We start from the raw sequence: 16496 nt of genomic DNA, 5'->3' as shown, positions 1-16496 counted from the left end.
GACAGGAATTTCAAAATTTTCTCTCTTTGGATCTTAGCGCTATACGAGTTCTGACGTAACAGTAGCCTGCAGAAGATGCCCAGTTGTAACCCATATTTGTGTACTTAGAGACATGATAAACTTATGATAATATTAAAGTAGAACGCAGATTTTTCGACCAGTGAAACGAGACCTTAAAGTTTACTAATTTATATTATTTCTATTTGTGCCTGATTGTAGTTTAAATCTGACGTATAGTAAGGACCTTGAAAACAATCCTTCCTCGAGCGCGAAAAGAATAACGTTCATTCTCTCAAGATCAAAACAACGTTCACGCTCTCTCTCAAGACCTGATTTTATAGCAAAGATAAAATCTCAAAGCAATAATTACTGAAATAAATACGAAAACTTACTTTATTTATGGAACGTATTTTGCAAACGTTATTGAACAATTTTGTCCTTCCATTATTCTTAGATGAAATTGAAATTCATCTTTCGATACCATTATCTGTTTGAAAATTATAGACTAAAAAAAATTAATCAACTTATCTCTACAAAATAAAAGCATCTTATATAAGTCTCCTTGAATCATTATGATTTTGAAGGTCGTTTTATTAGCCGAGGATAAATTTTGAAAAAGTAATTTAAAGGGTTTTATTACATGGAAATGTTGTCCGTGGATTGGTCGTGGTTTCCGGCTCTAGCCATCGGGTTGATAACATTTTATATCGTTAAATATTGGATCGAAATTAGATGTCTTCCACCCGGACCTTTGCCAATTCCCTTACTCGGGAACGTGTTACGTAAGATAGATCTTATTAAATCAGTCATTATTCTTGATATACTAATTATTATTTTTTGTCGCAGTATTTCTTCGAAGTTCGAAATAAGAATAACGTGCAGGACCTTTTGGAAAGGTTAAGGAAGAGGTACAATGGAATATACACATTGTGGGCTGGCTCTGTTCCCATGGCTATTGTGGCGGACTGGGAGATGACCAGAGAAGGCTTACTAACCAAAAGAAATGACATCATTTCGAGACCAGAATTCAATTCGCGTAAGGTTTGATAACTTTATTTTCGAATGTAAAATATATTGGTAGCGCTTTTGATATATTTCAGTGCAACACGCCTTGAAACACACGGACGCTATGGCGTTTCAAAGTAATAACAAGCAATGGGAAGTGTGCCGAAAAGTTGGATTCACAGCCGTTACGTACAGCTAGACTGTATAGATTCGCGGATTTTTAAATACAGAGTATTAAACCTCCTTTATCGTAGAAAATTCGCCGATTCTGATGTACTGGCTACCATTGTACAAGATAGCGTTGAAGAAATGTCTGAAATGCTACAAAATATGATGTCTAAAAAGAGCCCTTTCAACCCGCAGTAACAACTGCAAAAAACAACTTTCGCCATCATAGCTCAAACTGCTTTTGGGTATTATCAAAATGTCAAAATTCATAACCCTACAAAACTCTTCTAAGTATGGATCTGCTTTATGGATGAAGTTTGATTATGGTATTACGCAGGTTTAATAAACTGTCCGATGCCGAAACGCAATTATTCAAGACAAGCGCTGATTTATTCCACGAAACTATGCTCGTTTCTCCAGGGGACTTTTACCCGCTACTTTTTCCCTTCTTCCACGGTTTTGAAAACAGAATCAGACTTAGCCTCGAAGAAATTGGAAACTTCTTAAGTGAAAGATTACGAGTTATTAAAAAGGGATACGTTTTCGGTGAGCCTTTAAGGCATTTCGCTGATTCAGTCATCGCATCCGGAATAGAAGCGGAAAAAGAGGAATCTGCCAGTAAAGAATATTTGACCGATAAATATTTAGAGAAAATATTAGGCGATTTGTTTTTGGGTATTTATTTATTTGCAAAAGTAAATTATTACGCGTAATTGTGAGTATACTCCGCGTTTTCAGCTGGCACGGATACCACGCAGGTTAGTTTAACTTGGATCTTTTTGGCGTTGGCAACCTATCCCGATATCCAGGAACGCCTTAGAAAGGAGATAGACGACAATATAGGTATTAGTAGCCTAATATATTTGACATTTTTTCAGAAAGAGTATCTTTTTCGCGTATTGGCGGTTTTATACTGCAGGTACCAACTTCCCTACGCAAGAATATAAAAATGTCTGTCCTTACACTTGGGCTTTTATCTCCGAGATCTTGAGGATGCCACCGCCAGTTCCGATGCTACTTCCTCACGCTGCTAACGTCGACACTTCACTCGGTGGGCGAAAAATTCCGAAAGGAACCATGGTCATCTTTGACATCAACGCTGCCCATTTTGACCCGAATTTGTGGGAAGAACCGCGTAAATTGAAACCCGAAAGATTTCTGGATTCGTCCGGCAATTATTCGACAAAGAATTTTTCAGGTTACGTTCCATTCGGCGAAGGAAAGAGAATGTGTATTGGCGAGAAAATGGCTCGCAACGACTTGTTTCTCGTTATTGCTAATGTCATGCAAAAGGCGCGGATCGTCTATCATGGTCCGCGAAACAGAGGCGAAATGGTAATGGAAAACAATCCTCTTGTTAGTTTAGCGGCCGACTATGAAATCAAAGTAGTACCCAGGAGTTAATAAAATACATTTTTGGAAAAATTACTATGTTTTGGTACTTTGGTTATGGTTATAGTAGCATTTTATCAAATCAAAGTAAGGGTGAGAAAAAATTTAATATCATTCTCTCCCTTCAAGTAAATATGATCTTGGCAATGTTTTTAGTTTACTTCAATCAAGTGGTTTGTTTGTGTATTTGTTCCTTATGCGCAGTAGCGATTCATTACCGAATCTGAACAAACTGTACCGCTTATATCAGTCACACTCTGCGGTACACTGTAACACTTCTCTCGAAGTGAAGTATTACAAACTTCTGGTCTGTAATATACCATTTCGATGTAACTAAAAGGGAAAGACACGCGGGTAAAACTTTGCCTTCCATCTCGCTTTTGGCGCCTGCACTGTGGTCTTTTTGTATCATGAGGGTGCGCAAAGACGGCAATGTATCAATCAACCCGCGTGTACGTCCCGATACTGAGCGAGGGAATAACGCATACGCGGAATAACGTATATTCGGAATAACGCATAAATGGAATAACGCCTAAACGGAATAACGCATAACCGGATTAACGCTTAATTGTATTAGTGTATAACAGGATTAATGCATAAACGGAATAACGTTTAACTGGACTAACGCATACACAGAATGACGCATAAACATTTAGAGACGGTCCCCATCCCTACTTTAAGAAGGTTCTGTTCGGATCTCATTTGAGCTACGCTTTTCAACACTTAGCCTACCGCTGTAGTTTTTAGTGTATTATCGTTGAGTTAATATCATAAAGAAAAAAATATAAGAAATATTTAGCCCTGAATTCTACATATTTCTATAATTTAGTATAATTTTAGTTAATCAATTTAGAAACTCTGGTCTGGAGAGTTTTAATTTACAATATAATGTTTGAAACATTAATTAGGATAGCAAATTATCTTTTGTTTTCTAGAAAATTAATCATAATTTTAGAAAAACTCTCTTCCGATTCTATTACGTAACCACACGTATCTAAAGAGACTTTCATCTTATACAGTGTGTTCCATTGTTCTAGGGCATTTTGGCTCATGGGATACCGTTTACGAGTTATAATTGGAGTGTTTTACGGATGACCCCTAATTTAGCATTGTCTGTCAGTTTCTTACTTAATTTTAAGCAGTCATCTGTGTAAAACATCTATCACTACACTGCTTCTGCGCTTACTTCTCTGCAGGAAAGAGTGGAATAGTCTATGCACCTCATCTCTATCTTCCTTGTTTCGTGGCGGAGATACTAACATAAACACCGTTTTTAGGAAAATTATTGCTAAGCCAATTTGTGAGGCAAACTTTAATTAGTATCTGTCTCAAGTAATTCCTTTGAAGACTTAAAAGTTACCCATTGTTAAGATGAATCGGCTAAGATCTGGCCGCGATTGTGAATTTTCCTCATTAAATACTACTAATTTAGGCTTAAAATTTTTTTTATAAAAAAAAAGATAAATACTCTAAATTTAGATTATTCGCGGTGTATTATTATTAGTTTATTTTCAGCCATGTCTAGTCAATACAATTGCCCAAAGAGCCATCTGAGTGGTTTAAGCATGAGCAGCGATAATATTAGGCGTTTTCTATGAGAGATAACAGACTTTTTTAAAGAAAGCAATTAAGTAAAAATTGGATGTAGGGGGCCCAGTGTGGGGGGGGGAGAGAAAAGCAGGGTGAACAAAACGATTTAAAAACTTAGCTAAGGTAGAGTCTTAAAATAATCAGACAGTTTGCGTCGAAATTGGGACTTATTGGTAGTAACAACGAGGTCTGGGAAATAAGAATATTTTTTAAACTACTCCTTGGGACCAGTGACCCCCTAGTGTCCGAAATAATGAACCAGTAGTGGAAGAACCCAAGAGGTCCGTCGTGACCATGTAGAGAGCCTACCAAATTCACCGTACTCTATTACCAGCAGCGGAAGAGACCATCGTCAATTTTGTACGTCGAATGCGGTAATTGATGAGGGTCTTAATTTGAATAAAAAAGAAAACGGCTTATGTCCGTTTCTGACGGTTTCCAGCTCTAAAGGTTTTTTTTTCCTTAAGTGAGCTCTTATTGGCTAGTTCAAACCCACGTGATCTTTGTTTTTTAAACTACAAAAATCAAACGGCTCCTCGTGTCGTTGGCCTCGTTGCGCGCTGGGAGGAAAGTATTCTATTCCTCGACAAGGTTCTGAACGTTTAATCGCGATTAAATTGATTTGTTAATAATTAAAGCTTTGAGATTTATGATAACTACTTAAAATAGTTTAAGATTTGTTGCGCAGAGGTAAATATATTTACTTAATGTTATAATTAGACCTAAATTTTAGCCACCCTAAAGTAACTATTTGAAGTAATGAGTTTTAATTATGATTTAATGTTTTAATTATACCAATTAATTTTTAAAATAGGCTTAAGATGGATTGGTCTGCCTTAGAGTGGAAGCAAAGCCTACCTGGACCAGCTTTGCAGATGATAAACACATTAGAAGAAAAGTTGATTAAAACTAATCAACAGAAACAATTACAACTGGATCTTGTTCAAGCTGATCCAGTAGTTGGCGTTGTAATGAACAGATACAACGCCAACTACTGGATCAGCTTGAACAAGTGGCTCAGAAACACAAAAAGAAGGTAAGCTTTTCTTTATAATATCCCTTACTTATTGACAGGCCACAGCTGGATTTAATTTAATAGCAATAGAAATGTATACTTTGTTTACGTTCATTGCCCTATTACGGAAGATGCTAGTTTCCATTTTCCTATTGTTTGTTTATTTTGAAGCTGTTATTACTTTAGAATTATTGAATATGTATGAAATAATAAGGCTATGTAGTTCTTTTATTCGTTGAAACATTGGTTTTAAAGCTTCTATCTCAAACCAATCTACATTTTAGTTTTAAATGGCTTTATATTAGGCCTAAAGCTAATAGGACCTAGAACTTCTAACGGAGTCATGTTGGGTTAAATTCATTATAGAATGGCCCTCACAAAGAAGTGTTCAAGGAAAAGGAGAATGCGTTAAGGGAAGAGTTGAAAATTTTAATTTTTACAAGTTTTAAACTTATTTATTTTAAATTTTACAAGTTTTAAGGAAGTCTTAAGTTTAAGTCTTGGGGACACCTCTGTCCTTGGTACCACCATCTCTAACTGCCAGCAGCGGGACGTAACCAATAGTACAACAAGTACCAATCCCATCATCAGAAAGACAGTCCTCAGCAGAACCTCCATCCATAGCAAAAGAAGTCGAGACACCAAGCCAGACCTCCAATCGTCCTATCCGGAACAGACGAGTTCCTACACGGCTAAACCTTTAAACGTCATTGCCTAAATTTAACAATCAAGTGATAACCTGACTCTGAGACAATCAAATTTTGATTCCTTAGAGTAGTACAAATTCAAAATAGTTGATGCCCTTTTAAAAATAACTTTACAATTTGTTTAACAACATTATTACATTAAGTGCACAACCACAGTCCCTTTTAGAAATGTAAAACTAAATTCTTAAAGGCTTTTATGAGTATTATTTTGAACTTTTAAATTCTCGCGTTTAACTTATTATGTACCTCGAACTTAAAATCTAACGGGAGAGTATTGTCATATTCACATGTAAACTATTCCATACAAGATGTAGATGGCGCTAGTCTCACTAATCAAAGGCTAGAGCCTACCTCCCGACGGGAAAACACTCTCGCTTTCTCCTCGGCTCTGGACGATAACGTAAACGCGTTGCTCCCATCCTGTACTATGTAATAACCAACCTTCATTAAATGTAGAATAAATCTTAAGTGTATAATTATCCCGACTAATTATTTACCCCGGATTTGAACACTACAGTATGTCTTCAGACAAGCCAAGAGCGAGAGATGAAAAAGCTTTCTCTACCCATAGTTTATACTTTTGTCGAATATCTGCAGACGCTGATGGGTCAGGTGCTGTTTCTGTCTTGTTTACAATATCCCAAAGACCTCGATCCCTCAAGACCATCTCCATTTCAAACCGCCAATTGACACAATTGGTTGACTTTAGTTTCGTAATCTGTCCCATGAGTGAGGTGCTACTGCCGTCCGCCATCTTTGTTTTTGTTTACTACGCACTAATGTTGACCGTACCTTAAGCCTTTGCCTTCCAACGTTATTGCGTTTTTAAAGTCGTACATTGGTAACCACGCTCTGCTACCACATTGTTGGATGATCGAGTTAACGCAATAAAACAATGGCTTAGTTAATTAAATTAATGCAAAAACGTTTATTAGGAACAACAATAATACTGTTAAGAAAGACTGTATTGTACATCACCGTTAGGGTTACCGGTACACACGCGAGTGAGACTGGGTGAGATAAAATACAGGCATGACAATGTGACGTCATTAATTTTGACGTATAAAGCTCCCTCTATGGGTAGTGACCCTTTGACCTATGTTAAAGTTTAGGCTATATTCTAACAAAAACGTATACTTACAATCCGCGACCTTGGCTCAAATACCTAAGCAGTCGACAGGGTCACGGGGTTGAACTTTGTTTATTTTACGGTAATATAAGTGCCCCCAAGCGTATAACCACGGCGAACTAAATTGGTTAAAAAAATATTCTCGCTACGCGACACGCATGGGCCTAGTTCATCTCGGAGGCTCCACTCTAACCCAACTCAAATATGGAATAAGTTACCTTTCGAACATCATTATTTCGATTGCTTCCATTCCTGGTCTCACCCTAAACATTGATAACGTTCAAAGGGCAGAACATACAAGATGTCATAATCCGGTGAACAGCGTTAAAATTCTTATCATATCGAAGGGATTATAGTACATAAATCCCATTGATTTGAAATCCGTCACTCCTCAAATTTCAAAAATACTTTGGCACATTTCGGCAGAATGGGATTTCCATTCAATGGGAGTTCGGCTGAATGGGATTTCCATCCAATGGGAGTTCGGCTGAATGGGATTTCCATCCAATGGGAGTTCGGCTGAATGGGATTTCCATCCAATGGGAGTTCGGCTGAATGGGATTTCCATCCAATGAGAATTCTGCTAAATAGGATTACAGAAACGAAGGCAAGAGTAGAATATATTATTTTTGCCTTATAGAGATGGCAGATTTCATAGTGAAAACCTGTTGAATATAATTCGATTTGCCCTATAAATCGCGCATGTATACGACAGAAAGTTAATCGAAAATATTAGTGTTCACTCTTATTAGTGTTTCACTTTATTGTTAATTCTGTTTGCCTTAAATAATAATCCTGTTAAGGGAAGAGTGAGGTGGAAAATCAAGTGAGATTTATCGATTCTTCCACCAATTATAAGACCATTCTGCATAGTGAAACATACAGAAAATATGTCAGAATGATTTTAAAATTCAAATTAGGCTCAGATTTTATGGATAATTTGAGATAAGGACCTCCGACCAATGGCGTAACGCCCTGCCTTTTTGTTAATAAAATTCTCGTGGCACGCTCCATGCCGAATAAAAAAAGCGCGAGATTGGATTAAAGTTATACTCGCGGTGTGACAATCGTGGCGCGAGATGTAGAGTGTGCAAAAGAAATTTTGTTAAGAGAAAGGCAGGGCGTTACGCGATTGGTCAGAGGTCCTTATTTCAAATTATCCATAAAATCTGTACCTAATTTGAATTTTAAAATCATTCGGAGACTATATTTCCTGGATGTTTCAGTATGCAGAATGGTCTTTTAATTAGTAGAAGAATCGATAAAAAATCACTTGATTTTCCTCTTCACCCTCCCTTTAAAGAGCGATGCGTTTCTTACTAGTCTTTTTAATGGATACAGTTACGAGTTGGTATTGTCGAAAGAACGAAGTTTCGGATTCAAGAAACGCGGCAAATGGTTTGGAGTCGTAGGAATGCTTCAAAGAAAAGTAAAGATGAATTTTATACATCTCACACACAAACCCCAAACCTTTAATTTATTATGTACAAACTTGGCACTGTCGCTCACATATTACATTATTTATGGAAAGTTATATTTCACAAAAAAATAAAATTCTTAAAATTATTTAACCTTCCTGTATAGTTATTCCAAATTCTCAAAGGTTATTTTAGGGCATTTATTTCAAAGAAAAATAGTTTTAAAAACTTGACAAATTAAGTATCTTTATTGTTAATTAAAAGTGGCTTTGGGTTGACAACACATTTTAACCATTGCTATATTTCGTGCCTTTGTGTCATCATAAAAGAGACGAGCTCAGACCTGATAGGCCTAAACGTGACCCCTGGTGAAATCTTATCGGATTTTAACGAAATTTGTCTTAATTTAAAGAGAAAATTACCCTCTACCTCCATAATTTAGGAAGTTAACTTCAGCATGACGCTTCAGAACAGCTTCCCAAGAAGTCTGGTGGTGGATTTTGTCCAGCCAGATGTCAACGACAAAGCCACCTTCGTTTTGCGCGCTCCGCTTGAATTGCCAAGAGCCTTGGCACTAATTAAACCATTTAGCTTGGAAGTAAGTACACCAGTAAAGGCGCTCGAAATATCATAGGACGGACGCTGGCAAAAAGGGACTAGTGCGTGGTAAGCTTTAGTGATCCAAAAGATAATTTAGTCCTAAAGAGACCTAATAAAGAGTTACTTTTTCCACTGGAAAATTAAAGGTGAACTTAAAAGAGTACATCTCATCTCAGACCACTTAACCCATGGACAGGCAAAACCATGTTAAACCCACGTTAACAAATGGCAATGCGTAGCACGCGCCCTCACGCGTCTGCCGACCGCAATTTGTTGCCAAATGTCCCGTAAAGAAAAATTTGTCTCTAATGGTTCGGGATATATTTTAGTCAAGGCTTAATGTTAAACAGACTTTATAAACAATACCAGAGTGATATTTACAAAAACTAACTTGATAGATCGTTTATGAATCTTTAATGAGAGAGAGGCTAAAATAAATAAATAATGAAATTCAACTAACTTTTATAATTTAGTCAGATTTTCTCCCCATATCGGTGACTGGAGATCTCTACTCCTCAAAAAACAAAATGGCGCGAATTTTACTATGGTTTGGCGAAAAACTTCCAACATCCGCCGCCACAGCGCTAGTGTCAGTCTTTGCTCTAAGCAAACCTAGCCCCTATTCAGTTGCCTGTCCATGGGTTAAGTGGTCGGAGATCTCATTTACCCAAGTCCATCTTTAAACAGTAATTTGAAATTTTTTAGTAACTTTGTTGTACCAGAAAATGAACTGATCCTTATTTACCGCCAACACTAAAGGCATTAAACAGTACTAAGAAATTCGAACGTTCCAAGATGTATTAGATTTGTTAAATTAATATTCAAGTAATGACGCCGGATTATATAAAAGCATATTAGTTTATTATTAATCTGTTTAAGTTAAGTTAGTCATCGTTCTTCAAAGCACTCTTACTGTTATTACATACTGGTTATAATTACAAATAGTTGAATACGTCCTACTACAATACTAGATCTACTTAGCGTAAAACACGAGAGGCACATCCTGAGGGAGACTCACTGGTAGAGAACCGATCGAGAGAGAGAGTGTATTATCACTAATTCAGTCTAATCCTAAACTCGGGTTAGGTGCAAAGGTTCTTTATCTCTATCATGTGATTATAGCGAAGATAACTGTTCAGTTCAGTTCAGTTCCAACATGCTCCCCTCTTTTTTCGTTGTCTGAGCTATTATGCTTTATACATCTTTGTTTTGTTTCTGATTTTTTTTTCATACATTATTATGTTACTTCATTAATACATTGTTATGTTACTTAATTAATACATTGTTATGTTACTTCATTAATACATTGTTATGTTACTTAATTAATACATTGTTATGTTACTTAATTAATACATTGTTATGTTACTTCATTAATACATTGTTATGTTACTTCATTAATACATTGTTATGTTACTTCATTAATACATTGCTATGTTACTTCATTAATACATTGTTATGTTACTTCATTAATACATTGTTATGTTACTTCATTAATACATTGTTATGTTACTTCATTAATACATTGTTATGTTACTTCATTAATACATTGTTATGTTACTTCATTAATACATTGTTATGTTACTTCATTAATACATTGTTATGTTCTTTTGTCACATTATAGCACTTTAGTCTATTTTTACCATTTATATATCACGTTAGTCTTATTATCACATTAATCTATTAATTATTTATCACATTTTCTATTTATAGTATCACTTTGGTTTGTTAATACTGCAACCTTAGTGTGTTGCAAAATTCTTTAAATTTTCTAGTTGGTATTGCCTTGGTAAACATATCAGCAATATTCTACAGGGCCGGTAGGCCCTTGTAGATATGACATGACACCCTTCCGTAATGTTAAAGAAAAAGTCACACCTTTTAGGGTTAGCGTCCCATAGAAAAAGCATTAAAAAATTTTCGTTTTTTTAACGAAATGGTCATAGGCCATACGGAAAAAGTATAGCGAAGTTAGTTTTCGGAATACTTCTAAATTAACAAGCATTTATTAAACGGGAAACTTACGGGTTTCGATTTTTAATTAATGAATTCTAATTTTTGTAATTTAACTAATTAAGATAGTAAGTCAAAAAATTACTTTTGGGTCAGATGTCAGCCTAACCTTATAGCGCGCTTAAACCTATTTTCTTCATTTCGTTCTCGTTGACAACTAGAAGGTCCTAGGTTTGTGGGTGCTAACAAGTTACGTTGACTAATTGTAAATGTTGGCTTTCTTGCTGATTTTCCTAATTTCTTAGCAGTAGACTCCAGCAAATTACTTTTGTATTTCGTCCGAGCTTGAGCACCTTTATATGTATTTTCTAATTAACTGTAGCACCCTTAATAAGAAATACGTCGTTATCAGGTCGAATTTTCGTCTAGAAAAGTAATTCAGGTAAATAATTACAGTTAATAGAGGTTTTTATATCATTTAAAGTAAGCTTTTCGACGTTCTTTACGGCCAAGGCTTAAGTTGTATTTTAGTTACTCTATGTTATATAGTGTTTATAGTGTCTTTCCTTTTAAAGATTATTAGAAAGCTAATTTCCAGCTCTGTTTGGAATTACAAAATACGTAGTCTGCTTCGATTCATGCTACAAATCCCAACCCTAGGGCCAAGGTTTTACGCTTCTTGTAACTTAATACTGTATCTATGACAGTAAAAAATGGCATATATATCCAAATTATTATGGTTTAGAAATCAACGGTAGTGTTTTCACCCTGTGAAGAATTCGACTTCAAAATATTACAGGAAAGATGACAAAATTTCCAATTTGTTTTCCCTTCGGCAGTTAAAAGAGTGGTGTTAATGTTAGCGCTGTTAAGTCAACATTCTCATTTGAGGACTGGTATAAACGGTTTCATTATTTGTTAATCTCACTAAAATGCTACTAATTGTCAATGTGTGTGGTATAATTCCTGAAACTAAACCAATGTAGAGGACCAGATTATTCGTTAAAACAATTTTGATCCTATTGAATCAGTCATACAGTGATGTTACGTTATCATTTTATAAACTACTTGTTACTAACAGTGGATTGTTTAATTCATAAGAAACAGTTGTGCCGGTTAATCCAGGAGGACAGTGTCGTTATATAATTTAATTAGTCAAATAATTTTCATGTTTACAACCCAGATTCTCTCAACCTAACCACGTTAGAAACGGAGGGTTATGTTGTTTTCTATTTCCACAGTCCACATTGCCGTTTGTTTATTGGTTTAAATTGCTATGAATTGTAAAGGTATTTGATTTAATTACTGATATTAAAGCTAAACTATAGAATAACATCATTCATTAACATATTGTATAGATAATCTTTATGTTACCACAAACCTAGCTCAGGATATGATAAAAATTTAACGCAATTTGTTGGAAATAATCAAAAACTCCTCTAAACATTAGAGTTAAGGTGAATTATTTTTTAAAAGACATTTTATAAGCTTAATGAGCACTGACGACAAGTTAATTTCAACGTAATTAACTGTAATTAAGGTAAAATTAAACTAAAATATACATTTTTTTGGATGAAAACTCAGATAACTCTTAAATGATGTTCTTGATTAAGATTGTATCTACCCAAGCCGTTGGTAAAGCCCCACACATAAGCTAATTTAAATTATCTCCAAAGTACCTTAATAGGCGCGAAATTCAAAACTTTAGGGTAAAATGAGAATCTAAAACTCCACTAAAAATTGCAATTAAGGTGAAGTATACATTTAAACTCATTTTATAACACTAAATGTATAGTGCCAAAACAGTCCTACGTTAATTAAACATAATTAACGTGAAATTAAACCAAAATATACATTTTTTGGATAAAGGCTCAAATAACTTTTAAATAAACTCTTTAATTTTGATTAAAACTACCCGAGCCATTGGTAAAGTCGAATATTTTCTATTTGACACTTAAGTTAATTTAAACTATTTTAAAGTACAATAATTGCCGCGAAATTCAAAAGTTTTGGGTTAAAAAATGAATTTGCGGAAAAAATATTAAACTGCACTAAACATTGCAATTAGGGTAAAAAATTCAAATAAATTTTAAGCTTAATCCACTCTCACGAGAACCACGCTCAAATTAAGATTAAAACATCACAAGTTTTTCGTACAGCCACAGTAGTTTCCTATTTCACTTTCAAATTAATTTAAATGATCGTTAAAATACATCAGAAGCGCATACATTAAAATTTTAGGGTGATTGCAATTAAAGTTAATATTTTATTGAAACTTGTTTTATAAACGAAATCCACGCTAGATAAACAAGATAAGCCGTTATATTAAACTTAAGTATAATTAATGTGAAATTAGCCCAAAACACGAATGTTTTGGGTAAATTCATAGATACCTTATAATTAGACTAACAAATTAAAATTAAAACTACACTTATCTTTCACCCAGCCTCCATTTTCCTGTTGAATTCTTACGATTAATTAAATTGTCATTTAAAAGCATTTTTCCCATTTTTAAAAGAGAGCCATTGAAAAGGCGCGATATTTAAAAGTTTTGGGGCAAAATAGTGATTGTTCCGCAAGAGTCAAACAGGCACTCCTCTAAAGTTTGCAATTTAGGAGAATTTCTTATTCAAACTCGTATAATAAACTGCAATAACACTAATAAAAGAAGATAAGCCGTTAATTTCAACTTAATAACCATATTTAACGTGAAATTAATCGAAAACAACAGGTTTTTTGGGTAACTATAGATAACCTTTAACTGAAATAAGAAAATAAGATTAAACTACGCGAGTTCTTTCAGCCTAAACGTTTTCCTATTTAACACTAAAATTAATTACATTATCACTATAATGCATTTAATAGGCTCCAAATACAAAATTCTAGGGTTAGGAATGTGTCAAAATGTAACTTTTCCATTTAAATTTTAATATATCATTAACATAGTTCGTAAAATCACCAGCAACAATTTAATCTGGCAACATTCAATGCTGTTGGTCTGATCTCGACAATACTGTATGTGTATACAGTGATACGAAACAAATATTTTTCTTCCATATTTCAAATACCGTCGTTTTTAAACTTCTTTCATAAATAATGTACAACCATAAGTCTATTATGTAAGGTCCCCATAATAGACTTATGGTACAACATTATATGGATATCAAAATCAATGTTATTGGATATAAGTTAAATGTAATTAACGATAATTAAGTACTTCTTTAAGCAATTAGAAATAGATCAACCCCAAATGTTTGACGGTAAAGCAAAAATAAAATTATTCAAATTTTAATTACATTAAGACTGAAGTGACAGATATTATAAAAAAACGTCTTGGTTTGGACCAAGGCCGAAAAAACAAACGATATGTGTGAGGTTTATCATTTGACTGAAGTTTCAGATATTGCAATTGTTTTAGTTATTTTTATCCATTTAATCCTTAATCAGTATTAAATTCAATCAACTGATTTTACTGTTAATCGATCCATTCCCTCTAAATTAATTGAAAAAATTACATATCTACGCTTTTTCAAGAACAATTACATTTTCCGAAAACATTTTATCATGAAATTAATTATTTTGAAGGGATTTCGTGTCGATGATTACTAACTTGAAAGCACATTGACGGTCATAGTTTTAATTAAGGCTGGCTTGACAAATTTTGAAGTTTGCAGCAAAAAAGTTTAAATCTGTAGTAAGTTTCTGAGAAGACTGATGTTCAAGAAATTATGATAAATAACTTATTTTGCTCAAACTTATTTATAAACTAATGTCGTCCTCATAAGACAAAGCATCAACGTTTATCGTGTGTGGTTTCTTTGAGTAGGTGGCACTCTGTAGCACACAAAAAATTTATTATTTTATTTTAATGTATGCGCTTTTGATGTAACTCCCCCCCCCCATTCCTTCATATTCCCAATATATACAGTTTTACGATCACCAGTGGTTCCAGTGTATGGGTCATCTGAGCCGTCGCAACACACTCAGCCAATATTATCATAAAGTTCGAGACCTTTTCACATTAGTGAACGGTACATGACTCTCCGGACTTGCCCGCCAACATTAATAACCTAAAACTATAAAACATTCGTGTACATGAATGATTACGGTTGTGGCCTGACACTCGCTAGCGCCTGAAGGACCGATAACTCAGTGTAATCGGTGTACATTTGTAAGTGAGTGGACCATTTTGGAAATTACATACAGATAATTAAAACACAGGGGTGATACCACCATTGAGGTCTTCTCTCTCTCTTGCCTAGAAGCACCGCTATAGGCAGTGAGATTTGACTAGCCTCTTGCCTGTAGTGAACTTTGGCACAGTCTGGCGGTGACCCTTGGTGTGAGGGAGAATACCCCAATGGTGGCCTCGCCCCTGTGTGTTTTCCGAAATGGTCTTTATGCGTACTAAAAGGATTACACGTAATACGTAACCGGTGTACAAGTAGCGCCAACAATGTAGAAAGGGGTGGTGACGTTTCAAATGAAGACTGAATCATGACCAAGAAATTCTAAAGCACGGAGAGGGAAATTGCAGTGCAATCTTTTCTTCATAGAGGCGACAATAGAAATGTAGCATTTCGTTATACGAAATTAAATGTATAAATTAGTGCAACACCCTTGTTTGGAATCCACTATTAAATATTTACATTTTCCTTTCGAATTATGTCAAAGTTCACCTGCTCTTTTAAGAAAGTCAGTAGAATATTTCAAATATTCTATATTGACACCTCAATACGTACTCCCTTCAAAATAATTAATTTCATGATAAAATGTTTTCGGAAAATGTAATTGTTCTTGAAAAAGCGTAGATATGTAATTTTTTCAATTAATTTAGAGGGAATGGATCGATTAACAGTAAAATCAGTTGATTGAATTTAATACTGATTAAGGATTAAATGGATAAAAATAACTAAAACAATTGCAATATCTGAAACTTCAGTCAAATGATAAACCTCACACATATCGTTTGTTTTTTCGGCCTTGGTCCAAACCAAGACGTTTTTTTATAATTATCATTTGTTCTTATGAATTCAACACTAACAAGACCTTTATTAATACAATCTCTTATAAAATGATATCGGATATCTATATGTTTCGTTCTATTATTCTCTATACTATTTTTAGATAAAGCTATGGTTGCCTGATTATCACAATATATGGTTGGCTTTAATTCATTAGTTCGTAATCTAAAAATATCTACTAATTCGTTTATAATTCTTGATATCCAAATTACTTCTTTCGTTGTCTCTGCTAATGCAATATATTCAGCTTCGGTGCTTGATAATGCGACTATGTCTTGTTTAACAGTTCTCCATTGAACTGGATTATTGCCAACATTTAGTATGAACCCTGTGGTTGAATTACCATCATCTAAATCCATCCCATAGGATGCGTCGGTATAAGGGTCGACCGTTAAATAGCTTAATGCGTTATAATTCAATCCATAAGCATTAGTATCAAATACATATTTCAATACTCTTGTTAGATGATCGCAATGTATTTTGGCTGGATTTTCCGAG

General features: G+C 34.6%; 3 protein-coding genes and 1 long non-coding RNA gene across 6 annotated transcripts in view; all 4 read left to right on the top strand.

The window, feature by feature from the left end:
* The first annotated feature begins 1429 nt into the window (after nucleotides 1-1429).
* On the top strand, nucleotides 1430-2577 carry LOC149668267 (steroid 17-alpha-hydroxylase/17,20 lyase-like). Its single transcript, XM_089841267.1, has 4 exons — nucleotides 1430-1464; nucleotides 1511-1848; nucleotides 1912-2016; nucleotides 2093-2577. Exons 1-4 carry the CDS (start codon nucleotides 1430-1432, stop codon nucleotides 2575-2577), a joined length of 963 nt encoding a protein of 320 aa, XP_089697393.1.
* A 1998-nt stretch (nucleotides 2578-4575) lies between these two features.
* LOC149668266 (centromere protein F-like) lies at nucleotides 4576-6356 on the top strand. Its single transcript, XM_089841165.1, has 3 exons — nucleotides 4576-4845; nucleotides 4970-5191; nucleotides 5537-6356. The coding sequence occupies exons 2-3, from the start codon at nucleotides 4977-4979 to the stop codon at nucleotides 5580-5582; spliced, it is 261 nt and encodes an 86-aa protein (XP_089697291.1). The 5' UTR covers nucleotides 4576-4845; nucleotides 4970-4976; the 3' UTR covers nucleotides 5583-6356.
* A 1629-nt stretch (nucleotides 6357-7985) lies between these two features.
* On the top strand, nucleotides 7986-9776 carry LOC149668265 (uncharacterized). The gene is made up of 2 exons (XR_016368018.1): nucleotides 7986-8435; nucleotides 8867-9776. It is a non-coding gene; the product is annotated as an uncharacterized LOC149668265 (long non-coding RNA).
* A 1042-nt stretch (nucleotides 9777-10818) lies between these two features.
* LOC149668263 (uncharacterized) overlaps nucleotides 10819-16496 on the top strand; it is a 31501-nt gene continuing 25823 nt past the window's right edge. The window contains exons 1-2 of one of the 3 annotated variants that reach the window (XR_016368009.1): nucleotides 10819-11416; nucleotides 11573-12151. The gene's annotated coding sequence lies outside the window, so the exon portion shown is untranslated. Of the gene's footprint in view, nucleotides 11417-11549; nucleotides 12152-16496 lie in introns of those variants that run through there. The other 2 variants (XR_016368008.1, XM_089841152.1) reach the window with 2 other exon arrangements.

Source organism: Phalangium opilio, unplaced genomic scaffold, assembly GCF_054372755.1.
Source record: "Phalangium opilio isolate 3A_F unplaced genomic scaffold, DU_Popi_V2 ptg000056l_1, whole genome shotgun sequence".
Taxonomy (NCBI): Eukaryota; Metazoa; Arthropoda; class Arachnida; order Opiliones; family Phalangiidae; genus Phalangium; species Phalangium opilio.
This window is presented reverse-complemented; position numbering and strand designations above follow the sequence as displayed.

Coding starts and splice junctions, on each gene's coding strand:
- LOC149668267 (XM_089841267.1), top strand. CDS start 1,430: ATGTCAAAATTCATAACCCTACAAAACTCTTCTAA. Junction 1,849..1,911: donor ATTAGGCGATTTGTTTTTGG/GTATTTATTTAT, acceptor CCGCGTTTTCAG/CTGGCACGGATACCACGCAG. Junction 2,017..2,092: donor GGAGATAGACGACAATATAG/GTATTAGTAGCC, acceptor TTTATACTGCAG/GTACCAACTTCCCTACGCAA.
- LOC149668266 (XM_089841165.1), top strand. CDS start 4,977: ATGGATTGGTCTGCCTTAGAGTGGAAGCAAAGCCTACCTGGACCAGCT. Junction 5,192..5,536: donor CTCAGAAACACAAAAAGAAG/GTAAGCTTTTCT, acceptor AATTCATTATAG/AATGGCCCTCACAAAGAAGT.